The sequence below is a fragment of the Tetrahymena thermophila genome, assembly GCF_000189635.1.
Source record: "Tetrahymena thermophila SB210 genomic scaffold scf_8254563, whole genome shotgun sequence".
Lineage (NCBI taxonomy): Eukaryota > Ciliophora > Oligohymenophorea > Hymenostomatida > Tetrahymenidae > Tetrahymena > Tetrahymena thermophila.
The window spans coordinates 283,948-297,813 of NW_002476334.1; the positions used below are offsets into that span (position 1 = coordinate 283,948).

The 13,866-nt window shown below is 23.4% G+C and overlaps 1 protein-coding gene across 1 annotated transcript; it reads right to left on the minus strand. All coding sequences in view use genetic code 6, as the record gives it.

The window, feature by feature from the left end:
- Window positions 1-1,079: 1,079 nt before the first annotated feature.
- TTHERM_00600550 (MigA, putative) lies at window positions 1,080-6,615 on the minus strand (the record flags this gene model as incomplete). The annotated part of the gene is made up of 4 exons (XM_001032526.2): window positions 1,080-1,174; window positions 1,262-1,944; window positions 3,974-5,039; window positions 6,522-6,615. The coding sequence occupies 4 exons, from the start codon at window positions 6,613-6,615 to the stop codon at window positions 1,080-1,082; spliced, it is 1,938 nt and encodes a 645-aa protein (XP_001032526.2).
- Between the last annotated feature and the right edge of the window lie 7,251 nt (window positions 6,616-13,866).

The window sequence follows — 13,866 nt, forward strand, 5'->3', positions numbered from 1 at the left end:
ATGAGAATGAAGGCATACAAAACTACAAATCTTTCAGGGATTTATATGTTTCACTCTTTTAAATTAATCCTAATACAATCAGTATTGTAAATCATGGAATGAATGTATGTCAGATTACTCATTTTTGTGCATACATACATGATTATGAGTATTTTTTAAGTATGTATCAGTCCATAATATACCTTTTAACTTTTCTTTTATATGGGATATATTAAGAAAGAAGAAATCAAACATCTCTTTTTAGGCTGATATTATTTTCATTTAATCAATTTTCAGTCAGCAAATGTGAAAATATTATTATTGTTGATAATTTATTTATGATTCTACATATTCTCATCTATTGAGGCCAAAAATAGAAATAATATTTTATTCGATTAGTAGTTAGTATTTTGATAATAAATTTAGATTTTCAGCTCATATAGACTTAGTGATAGTTGTAGATAAAATTTAGTAATTTAGACCTTGAAAATAAAATTATATTTTGGTTAGTAAATGAATGCGTTATGTTTTTGATGAGAACAATCTAGAGTAAGTTGAAAAGAGGTCGCCAGAAAATTTTTTTAGTAGGTTGTAAATTTTTTGAGGATAGTTAGATAGAGAGTTCCTTAATTATTAATTATTACTATTGATTATGAAATTAATTTCATGCTTATTCAATTCATTGATCAATACATAGATTGATTGATAGATAGATAGATAAATAGATTGACTGATTGATTGATCAATTAATTAATTTATCCTTAGAATTTCTTTTCAGATATTTGAAAGTTAATAAGGGGTAGGCATGCTTATAGTTGAGTTAGTAAGTTGAATTAGAGAATTGGGGAATTTTTAATATTTTTTATGAAAGTGATTGAATCTTTATTAATTGTTAAGATATTATATTTATTTATTTGTTAAATTTATTTTTATTTGTTTGGTGTGGGTTAATAAATGGTGATTGATTTCCTATCTTTTTAGTATTCATTATCTTCTATTTTATTTATTTTATTTTATGTAAAGAAGCGATCATAAATTATGAATTTAAAACAAATATTCTTTCATGCTTTTATGCTGTTTGTTTTGCTAGAAATTAATTATCACCATCCAAAATTTATGTTGCAATACTCAGGATCTTTTTTAGCCATTAACAAGCAGTTTTTTGGTTGATTGCTTAATTCAGGATGATCAATACCTATGTTTATTTAAAAAAAAAATAAGACATCTTTCCAAGGAATAATAATAGAAAATCGAATTAGTAAAATAAATATAAAATATTTACCATAAATGACACCAATTCTGAATTCATAGAAAACTTTTTAGTCTTTTCCCTTTCTAGTTTTGATGTATTCGCGGAAATGCTCAGATTTTATTTTTTCCTTTAAGAAATTCTTTAAGTGAGTATTGTCTTTAATTTAGTAAAGGAAGAACTACCACTTGCTGCTAGATTCATCAGTTACTACTTCATTATATTTGTTTACTCTTTAGAAGTAGGTTTGTATTTTTTCATACAATTCCCTGTCACCATAGTATAGTCTAATCTAATTCTTTAACCAAGTATAGATGTGACCGAAATTGTTGGTTTTTCTTCTTTCTTTTATTTTATTTTGCTTTTCTATTTCTTCTGGAGTCATGTTTGCATTGTTTTCAGTGCTTTTACGGCTTGTCTTTGTAGGAATGACAGAGCTGCTTCCTCTTTGGCTTAAAGTTTTGCTATTGCGTATTTCAGATCCTTATTAGCCACTTAGCTAGTTATTATTATTGTTGTTAGCTAAATTTTCAGAGAATGAGTCAGCACTTTCATTTTCTTCACTCATTTCATTGCTGCTTAATTTAGAAGATGAATTCTCTTATCCTCCTTCAACTTTTACCTTGAAGTCCTTAGATGACTGATTCTTACTACTAGAGGAGTTAGTCTTTTTGAAGAGTGCATTTTTTATTTTAGGGAGAGGTGCTCTTTATGATCTTTTATTAGCAAAGTAAAATATTAATTTAAGTATTTTATAATTAGTAAATCAAAGTTTATTTTAGTTGCTTGCTTCATTCAAATGAAGAAAAGAGTTAATAAATAAATTTGCATCATTTAGGTAAATAAAAGATATTTGAGTAATGATAGAAAATATATGAGTAAAAATAGTTCTATTAAAATATTCTTCGATAGTTTTTTATTTTAGTTAGTACCTCGCAATTTGGATGCCCAGATATTTTAAAGGCATAAAAAAAAAGATAAAAAAGAAGAGAAATTTAAATTTTCATGCAGGGGAGAAAAGTTTGTTTTTTTTTTATTTTAATATTTTTATTCTTGATTAGATGATGTAAAATCTTATTAAATTTGTTCATTTCCTTTTTAAATGAAGAGTAGAGAGAACTTATTTATTTACTTAATTTTGAAAAGTGTTAAGTAATTTTTTTATGAATTAAATTTAGCAAGATATTTATAAATGGAGAAGAAACCATTTTTATGAATAATAAATCTTCCTTAAATAAAGAATATTTCTTTTTAATTAAAGCTTTATTAAAGTTTTGTCTTGATTTATTTATTTTAAAAGAAAAGCGAATTCATAAAATTCAAAATTTTATAGGAAAAGGAATTAGATTAAGTATATTTTTCGCCAGTTAGTAGGCCGCCTTTATTTTGTTGTTTTGTAGCATGAATAGATAGCGAGATAAGTTAGATCAATTAAATTTCCGCACTTTACTTGAAATTCATAATATCTGATCTTTTTACATTCCAATAAAAATAAACTCGCTTACTATTTATAGTAATAATCAATTTTTACAGGGGTAGCTAAATTCTTTTATTTTCGAAAATTTTGTGGAAAGTACAAAAAATCATAAAAAAAATTGAAATTGATTGAAAGATAATTCAACCATTTATCTAAAATAACTAACTTTTCAAATGAAGTATTATAATAGATGTTGTAATAAATTGGAATGATATCTCGATAATTACAAATATTGTAAGCAATCAATTAAATTAAATGGATGCGTAATTCTCAATAAGCAATTACTAATGCTTAATCTTGCTATGAGATAATGTAATGAGAAATGAAGATACACTTCTCTAACATTTGCAAAAATAGTATTCATTTATTTGTCTGGATTTAAAGTAAATAGTTCTTATTTAATCCTTACAAAAATGAAATATGCTTTTTTATTTGTAGGTGTAAAGTCAGTCACACTAATATTATGTTTATATATGATATAAAATTTAAGAGAAATTTATGAAAATTTATCATATATTTTTTGGGTGGGGATTTTATTGATTGTAATAAATTTACAGAATAGCGTGAATTAATTTAAATTTAACTAAGCAATTTCTTTTTGTTTATATTCTGTGGATATTAAACAGAAGTTAAAAAATACATTTCTTTCAATGTTTTTAAATTCTAATAAAGCCTAAAGTCTACTCTATTATTTTCAAAAATTTTGATATCAAACTTTTAAGTAGAATTTATCGTTCATTTTTGATAGACCTATACCTCTATTCGTTTAGATTTTTGTGGTAAAATCAGAATAAAAATTTAAAAAAGTAATTAATTGAGTAATTTTTTGTGTACGAACTTGCTGGTATTTTATGAGACTGACAAACCCTTGTAATATTAGTTGTAATTTACAAACTTTGAAATTAAAAATCTTTAACGAAATTTTGAAAACTTTAAGAATAATAATATTTAGCATAAAAAGCAAAGTACTAGAAACTGTATTAAATATTAGCTATTGTTACAGTAAGGGGAAATCAATACTTTACTTAATTTTGCATTATTAAAAATTTGATTTTAGATTCGTAATATTGGCAAACATTTAAAAAATTAAGATGCAAACAAATTCTTTCTTTAATTCTTTCTTTCCTTCTTTAATCAAGTTTTCAAGCAATCTTTGTAAATTATAAAGCTCTTGAAGTATATATATTATTTAAGTATTCTCCTTTCAAAAAAATTTGTTCTCTTCTTTAAAAATGAAGCAAAAATGTAATAAAAAAATTTAAAATTACTCATACTTTTCTTCTACCAAAGTTGATTTTCCTTCTGCCAATAAATTTTAATTGTGTAAAGGGTATCCAGCTGCAAAATTAAACTAGGGAATATACTAGCCTTATCCAGCAGGAAGTAATTTCATGCCAGAATCTTAAGGATTTAGGAGCATAGGGAAGCCTAAGGCGTGTTGATTCTGAATAGTTTACTAGAAAGGCAAACCGACCTGAGGAAGGAGGGCGCTACCTTGTTGATTGTTATACTCTTTTATTAAGGACTCATTTGAAGCGAAAATAGGAGCATTTGGTTAAGGGAAGTTGAAAGTAGGTCCTTTTTAGAATTAAAGAATATTCTAAGTCACTGCAGGGTATATAGAATTTAAGCTTGGAACTGAGCTCATTCCTGTTTGTCCTGTTTGAGGAATGTTTGGCAAACTAGGGATTTGAGCCTATTGTATATTGTAACTGTTGTTTGCTGAATTAAGCATGGTCAAGTTATCGTTTTGATCGTTGGGAATTGTTGTATAAGAATTGTCATTAGATAATGAATTCATTTTACTAGAATTAAACAAAATAAATATATCTCCATCTTATTTTACTCTTTCGATGATTTATTTTAAATCGTGCTGAGCACAGTTAACGCACACGATACCAACACCTTAGTTGCGAGCTTATTCAATAAAACGGTTCTTGTCTTAAGGACGCATTTAGGTTTAAAAACCTAGATTACAAAACTCATTATTACAGCAATTGTTGATATTTGATTTAGCGTAAGGAGATGAAGCGGGAGCTGTGAGAGTTTAGGATTGTTGGGAAGATAATTATTAAGTTTGAGAAGCTGAAGGTTATTGAAGAGAGAGTTATACCTATTTTTGTTTCTATTATTATTACTATTATTGCTATTACATATGTTAATGCTACTAAAATTATTAGATGAGATGCTGCTATTATAGCTACTATTACTGCTACTGATGCATTTATTACTGTTATTGAATAGAGCTTTAGCAGTGTTGTTTGGAAAAGGATGAATCAATCATTTACTGGTTACAATTCATGCTCATTGTGGGTTTGATTTGGTGAGGAAAGGCTATTTAAAATTAATAAATTGAATTAGTAAATAAAGTATTTGAATTTTCCCATAAATATATTTATATAATCAGTTTTGATAAACTTTTACTTATCTGCTTGCTAACTAATTTACTCAATAATTTATAGTGAGGGAAATAACACAATTTTTCACTCACTCACTCACTTAATTGATTGATTGATTTTTTTTGTTTGCAAAATAATTCTTGATTGAGATTCCAAAACAGATTACAAATTTTAGGGGGTTTTAGAGAAAAAGAGGAAGAAATTAATAATTGCGATCTGAAATAATTTAATAAATTATGTTCTGTTTACAGTAAATTGCCTGTAAATTGAAATTTCTTTTGTTTTAGTTATTTATGTATTGTTCTTTGTTTTTTTTAAAGAAAGAATTTTGAATTTGCAAACTATCTGTGTAAATTTAACAAATTAAAGGGAAGTATTGAGAATTATATCATCTTTTTATTAAAAATACTCTCACATTAATAGAGAACCTGTTAAATTCCTATCATTTTATTTATCTTTTTAAACATGATTTTTCAAAAAATTATGAGAAGCATATTATTCATACGAAATACTATTCTTGAATAGATTAATCAGTGTACTAAGTTTCTTTGTTTAGTATGATGTGTGAAGGTGGGAGAATTAGGTTTAGATGATATTATTTGTTAGTTATTTTTATTTACTATCAATAAATTTTTGGTGAATACTGAACAAAGCCATAAAAATTTTGATAAAAAGAAACTAAAGTGCGGAAGTATCTTTTATTATATAAATTATCTAAGTTGGCAGAGATCAGCTAAATATAAGAATTGTTGTTTATCTCGTAAGATTATAATAAAGCTTGAATCAATTCTCAAATATTTTTGATTAATTATGAGAAGTGGGGGTAATCAATATCTATAATTCCATCAAATTTATCATAAAAATGTGGTATTTTAATTCAAATAGGGCATCAAAAAATAATCAGTAATTAAAATAGCAAAATCTTTCACAAAGCAAGGAGAAGATAAAAGCTTTCATGTACTGCTTTTAAAGCTTAAAGTGAAAAAGAGAAAAATAATAACTCGATAAATTAAAAAATAAATATGTGATATAAAATTTGTGTCCTTTTGTATAAATGATAAACTCTAAATAAGGGAGGACATTGGTGTCTGATTGCATTAGGAGATAAGAGTTTAAATAAAATGCTCTGCAAGAGAAAGAAGAAAAAAATTGATATTTAGCAAAAGACTGATAAAAAAGAAAGAAAAAAAAAGTAAATGATCAAATAAGCGAGAGAATTTCAAATTTAATTAAGATCCCTATAGTAAAAATTTATTCAAACAAATTTTTGCAAAAATTAAACCTAATTTAATTAATAATAAGCTTATTGAGTTAGCAAAACTGATATATATCTTAGATTTGATATACTTAAAATTCACAAAGATTAAGAATTAAAATTAGAGATAGATATCGACCAAATCAATTAATCTTTATTTACCTAATTGGGCTGGATTCAAAGCAAAATGACTGCCAACGAATGCTCCTCCCAAAGCGAGAGCGTTATTTTGAACTTAAAAGTCATGCGACATCATGGTAAAATATTTTAAGACTCTTATTCAATAAGGCGAAATCACTTTCAAAGTAATCTTTTAATTGCTTTCTATACAGATGTTTCTTTATCTTTTTTTTACTTTTTTTGGGTTGAAGTCAAAGTATTTTTTTTTGTATTTGTTTGTTAATTTTTTTATTATAATTTTTACGGCTTTTCTTTTCTTTTTCTTAAAAAAAAAAAATTTTTAGAGCAAAATCAATTTGAATTGGTATCATATCTTTTTTGATTAATTAATTTAATTAATTAATTAAAAGAAATAAAGAAAGTAAGAATGAATGATTTTATGTAAGATTGATTAATTGTTTATTTTATTATTTTCCAATGCAAATAAAAAAAAATATTGAAATTATGATAATGTGTTCTATCTTACTTAAAGAAAAAGAATATAGATAGATCGATAGATTGATTCTTAATGAAAATAAAATAATTAAAAACTGACTACTATAAATTATTTATTATCTATATGTTTACGATATTTTATTTTATTAATTTTATCACAATCAGTAATCTCATAAACAAAAAATATATATTCTAAAATCTTCTTAAAAGTTCCTGAAAATTTTATTCCCACAATATAATCATCATTATAAGAACAACTTTAGCTAATTCTTACCAATAAACTTCTATGCTATGGATAACATAGTTAAATGTGAATGTAATTCTTTGTAATTTAGTCTAGGGCTTATTAAATTTCAAACATTCCTAATAATAAATGATGGCTTGGTTTTAATTATTTCTAATATTACTTATATCCCACCCCTTAAATTTTTTATTAAATTTGAGACAATTTCTTAGTAAAATAAAAGTGCCGTTGCAAAGCTTAATAAAATTTCTTTGCTTTATATTAATACTCTGCAAAATTAATTTTTGTTTACCCTTATTTTCGTTCTTATTATTATTTGAGTATGTTTTGAATAAATAGTAGGATGGCTAACTCACCCATTCACTTATTCGCTTTTTAAAAAGCAAACTAAGTAAACTTTAATTTGCATTCATATTTTACATTTTTTCAATATATAAATGAAGTACAAAACACATTTATTTATTTATAACGTTTTGCAAAATCTATCCTTTTCAAAAAAGACTGCTCTATCTAGTATTCTTACTATCCAATACTGTTTTTTTTAAGAAAGACTTTTCCATTTTCGACTTTTTAGTTTGTTCGTTTATCTGTCCGTGATAATTTTTAATTGATTATTTAGAAAAAGCCATTTTAAAATAAGAAATTTATCGAAATTTTTACAAGATCATATTTATTTTCAAGCCATTGTAGCCAAAAGTTTAATTTCACTCTATGAGGCAGTTGTTGAAAGTGTTAACATCACTTGACTTTTTTTTTCATTGATATTTATAAAATTTGTTTCTCTTTTTCCTCACTTCTTCTATCTTGGCAATGACACTTGAGACAGAATCAACTTTTCCAAAATTACCCTATAATTTGAGAATTTTTTAACTCCTTATAAAGATGCTATCATTAGAATTACTTCATTTTTATTCTTAAAAATTTATAATAAATTTAGTTACTCGCGAGGGTTGTTTGCTTGTTTATCGATGTTTAGACAACGTAATCGTAAGTTAATTTTTAATTACATGTTTTTCAATATTATTTTTACTGGTCCAACCTCGATAAAGGATCCAGCAAATTCCGCTACTTAACTTTACTTTTGTATCAAAAATAGAAAAAAATTAGAAATAGAGCATAACCAGTTTTATGCTTTACAAAATTAAAAGCAGATATGTTGAACTAGAATAAAGCCAGCGTTAAGACTTTTAGTAAACAAATAATTATATCCAGCGAAAGGCGCGATAAAAGTATTTGCTCAATAAAAAATTAAAATTGTATTTAAGTGATTAATATTTTTTGCTGAATGCATAAAAGTATAATAGATAGATAGTTCTGTATTGAAATTAAACCTCAAATATTAATGAGATAATTCTGCTTGATTGATACTTTAATATTCGCTTATAAATTCTTATTTATTTTTGACTTATGCTTATCAAAATTATAAATTCTATACGCTAAAATTATATTTATATTTATCTATATGATAAAATCAAAAGAAATTTCATTTAAATTTGTTAATATTATTTTATTTTTAAGACGATTTGCAAGTACTTTTTAATAAAAGTGAGTAAAATTACTTATGAAGTCGTCATTTTATAAATTTTTTATAAAATACTCCTAATAATTACTTCAATTTTTACAATATTATGCATGCAAATATGTTGATTGTGTTTTTATAATATCGATGACTAGTTTGATTTATTTAGATTTTTGTATGACAATTAAAAGTGATATAAAAAACCAAATTTTATTTCTTTCAAAATTGTAAAATTAAAGCCCATCAATACTTCTATTTGAAAATTTAACTGGAGCTATTTGTTATTTTAACTATTTAAGATTATGACAGGTTTTTGAGATTTATATAGTTTCTTTTTACACTCTTAATAGTCATTTGGACAAACAGTGTAATACTTTTATCAAATACCTATAATTTTATTTAAGATTATACCTAATAAATATGTTAATTATTCTTATGTTTACTTTTTTTACTTATTAATTCAACCACTCGTTCTTTCTCATACATAGCTACCTAATAGATGAATAAATAAATAAATAATTAATAGATCTATCTATCTAACTATTTATATCTATTAAAAAGGAAAATATCTAAATCTTTTTTGAAAAGAGTATTTACTATCATTCACTCAAACACTATATTATCGCATATAAATAACTTTGTTTTATAATTTTTATTCATTACCATTAAAAAGCTTTCATTTTTGTAAATTAGTGTTCAAGCACTTGTATCAGATTTATAAATTAAAAATGCGTTAAAACTAAGAATTCTTATAGATGATTATTAAAATAACTTTGAGCTTTGTTCAGTATTAATAATTTATATTTCTTAACTTCAATTTTACCTATCCAAATCATTTTTAAGAGCTTCAGTCAAATAGAATTGTAAGTTAATTAGATGCCGAAAAATTCTACACTGCATGAGATTTTAAAAATTATATTTTCTTAATCTTACTGAAATTAAATTTATATTGATAAAATAAAGAGTGAGCATGTATGTATGTATCTATCTTTGAATTTTATGCTTTATAATGGTATGAGAAAAAATCATACAATTTTTAAGTAAATGAAAAATGATTGAAAATAGCCTAAATTTTACTTTTTAAACCCTTCCCGATTTACATAAAAAATATTACATCGTACTTATTAATTAAAGTAGTAAAGCAGATAGAATGATTTAACATTTATTTAACATAAAAATAAGATGTAAGCTCTTAGAAGATAGGGAAATTAAGGTAATAAATAGGTAAAACATTTAGTGGGTAAGGAGACGTCAAAAAAATAGGTAGGTAAGCAAGAATACACTATTTTCTAGACATCAAATAAATTATTCAAATATTGAATAAAAATTTACTTCTTTTTCTTGGTATTTAATTTTGATAATTCATCACTGGGAATATTAATCCTTAATTTTTATCAAGAAAACTTAATTAAAGTTACAACATGAGAATAGAATACCAATCTAGCAATTCAAACAAAACCCCATCCCATCCTATAAATCGATTGATCAATCAATCAATAGATCATACAGACTCTAAAATATTATTGACAAACTATATATATCCTTACAACTTAATTTGCTTAAATTGCGACTTTAATTACAATTGAAATCAGAAAAAATTAGGTAATAAATTTAAAAATGAAATGAGCAGAGAATTTACATTTTGATGAAATTAACTAAAATACTTAATCAGCAATAAAGAACACTACTCATTTTGGAAATATAAAGATTTCTAAAAAGGAATGGAGTAATATGTTTTACTGTTTTAAGGATATATATAAATCTGATTATTGTAAATCAAATAATTTAAAATAACAAATTGTGGGTAACAGTTTCTTCTGATGAAATTAACTAAAAAAAATTTTAAACTGGTTATTTGCTAATAGTCAAACAAGTAGATTGCCACCACTCTTGATTGATTTTCTCACACATTTTTCTGACTATCAAAAATACTAATATTGGGCGACTAATAAAATCTTAGATTATTTACTCAGTCTTTTAATTCTGAATTTATTGATATTTGAAGACCTGCTAATAATATAAACAAGATTACCGCATAATCGATTATTTTAATCGTTTTCATGAAGCATATTTTAATACCCAATGCTCTCTCTTTATTTCATAAAGACTTCATTTAAAGGCCAAATTTTAAGTATTTTACATTAAATCTAAGTTTGAATTACTCACATTAATATTCTTCGAAAGTCGTTTCAAATATTTTTGCCAAAATATCATTTGCTTTTTTAAAATAATTTGCATGCTGACATGAAAGTAAATTTAAATTATACAAATTCTAATTCTACTCTAAATGAAAGTTGTGTTAACGCTTAAATTACAGACTATATATGAAAATACAAATATGTTATTTCGTTAAAAAGAAAGTACATTTCAAATAATTATTTTGTCACAATTTATTTCAACCAAAAATATATAGAATAGATAGAACTAATTAGTTAATTAATTAATATTCTTGGATATTTGAAATTGTTAAAATCTCTTTGTATATAACCATAAATTCCTTACGAGAACCTATAAAAAGATTGTTATATATAATCTCATATTTTATCTCCTACATTAATTTATATTTTTTTTTTTTGTCTTTTCCTCTCCTTATTCAGAGATTATTAACATATTTGAAGAAGTGTTCTTGAGTATTTTAGGTGTGATTGGCTTCAATTATTATTATTTTTTGCTTTTCTTGATATGCAATCATTACTTATTATAATGGCTAAAGTAAAATTTGCAAAATCACAGAATAAAAATATATCATCTAAATTGTCTTTCTATTTCATCTCTAAAAGACTCTATTTTACTTTTATTGTGTTTTTACTTCTTATACTTAAGTGGAAGTTTTAAAGGATTAAAAATAGATACTAATCAAACAAATAGAATTTTTTTAATTTTTAAAATCATTTAAAAATCATAAAATAAACAAAATTTATAGGTTTATTGAATGAATTTATGAAAAAAAATAGATATTATAAAATTTATAAAGTATTTATTTTTTTAATATTTTTTTTCAACTATTTCTCTATTTATTTCATCAATTCAAAATTTTAATTTTAATTCAGCATAAAAATTGTTGTTGTAAATAGGAGCGCAGGGATAAGCTGGCTAAGATTTAGCAGCAGCAACCTTGATGTTAAAGATCATTTTTTTATGTTTTATTTGTGAATTCATCTTCTTACAAACAAACAATATTTAAAATTTACATATTTTGCAAAAAAATATTTCGATAATTAAATGTAATCATACCAAGGATAATAAAAAAATTATTATTTTAATGGGATAGCTTGATATTAATAATTATGCTTTTTAGCTCTATTTTTTATAAAATTTACTTTTTTTTCTATCAATAAGTCTATACTAAATAATTAAATATATGTCAATAACATAAAATTATTAATTTCAATTAACAAAAGATCAATTAGATTTATTGATTGATTGATTAGCAAATAAATAAATAAATAAATATATTGATAGGTTGATAAATAGATAGATGAAAGATAAATAAATGCATACTAAAAATGAGAAGTAAAAATATTCCAAATAAGATTTTTCATTTGGCTCCTTTAAAAATTTTATTCAATAAGCTATTCCCTTATTTTATGATAGTAAATAGCCAGCCTTAAATTGTTTTGATTTTTTAGCAAAATACCTTGTAAAAGAAAATACAAGACTGAAAAATAAATGTGTAAGGCAAATATTTTTGAAAGTATTTTGTGTAAGTATAAAATTTGCACAGAAAGAGATTAATCAATTATTTATTTTGTGTTTAATTTCTATTAATCTATTTAATCTAAGTTATTATCTGTTCTAATATTATATATAACATTTAAATTCTTTATACCTTCCCTTCCTATCTTTCTTGTAATATATCTTCTTTTTTCAATCAAGAATCGATTTAAATCAAACAAGGAAATAAAAAAAAGCTGAAAAATTAATAAATTTAATCATGATGAATTGTAAATTTTAATTTGTTTTCTTTTCAATTTTTTTAATTTACTACAAACTACTTCTTCAATTTCCTTACTCTTCTTTTAAAAATTATTTTATTTTTTTACTTTATAAATTATAATAAAAAACAATAAAATAAATAGGAAAACAATACTTTTCTTAAAATAGAATAATTTGCTGAATTATTTTTGAAAAATTTCATAGCTTATAATCATAGATAAAAAATTAATTCATCACGATTCTCTTTTTTCATTATTTTACTTTACTATTTTCAAATTATCACAAGTATTTACAAAAAGAATAATATTATTTGAAAAAAAGCAATATTTACGACATTTACCTTTACTTTTTCTTCATTTAGAATTCATTTTATTTATGTTTTGATCTTTTTTGAGCAAAAATAATAATTTTGAGTAGTAATAACGCTTCCATTATGATTAATATAACCCATAGATTAATATTTATCCATCATCATTCATAATTTTGATTTTTTTTTTAGTAAAAATTTAACAAAATTTGTTTGATGTTGTAGGCTAACCATAAATATTTTCAACATAAAAAATTTTTAACTAAAAAATGTGAAATACTTTATAAAATATTATTGCTACTCTCATTTAAGCATTCTACCCTTGTAGCTCAAAAGAAAAATAAACTCAAAATAATTTTTTTTTAATGGAGCTATTTTAATTTAAAATGCGTTAGAAAAAATAGTTTGTGAAATGATAATTCAAGTAAAGAAATAATTAAAAATAAATGAAAATTTATATTTGTTATCCTAGTTGTTGCATTCAATCATAAATAAGTAACGCTATTCTAGTAATCGTTTTGCTGTTCTTAAAATTCGGTTAAGAATTAATTTGCAAGTTTAGTTTACTTTTGACAATAAGTAAGCTGGTCCATTATTTAACAAAAATAAAACCAAAAGGTAAAAATTGAATTCAGATCTAACTATCAATCTATCTATCTATTTGTATTAGATTGGTTTGCGTAAGATAAATTTATATTTTTATGAAATTTAATAATCGAAGAAAGTAAGAAATTCTTCAATGTAAATAAATAAATTAATTCATTCATTTCTACTATAAATTTATTTATTTGCTATTTTTATATACAATCAAATAAAGTCGATTTCATTGTTTTAACTCCTTTTTTTATAGGATTTATCAAGCTTACACTAAAACTTGTGAGTTAAA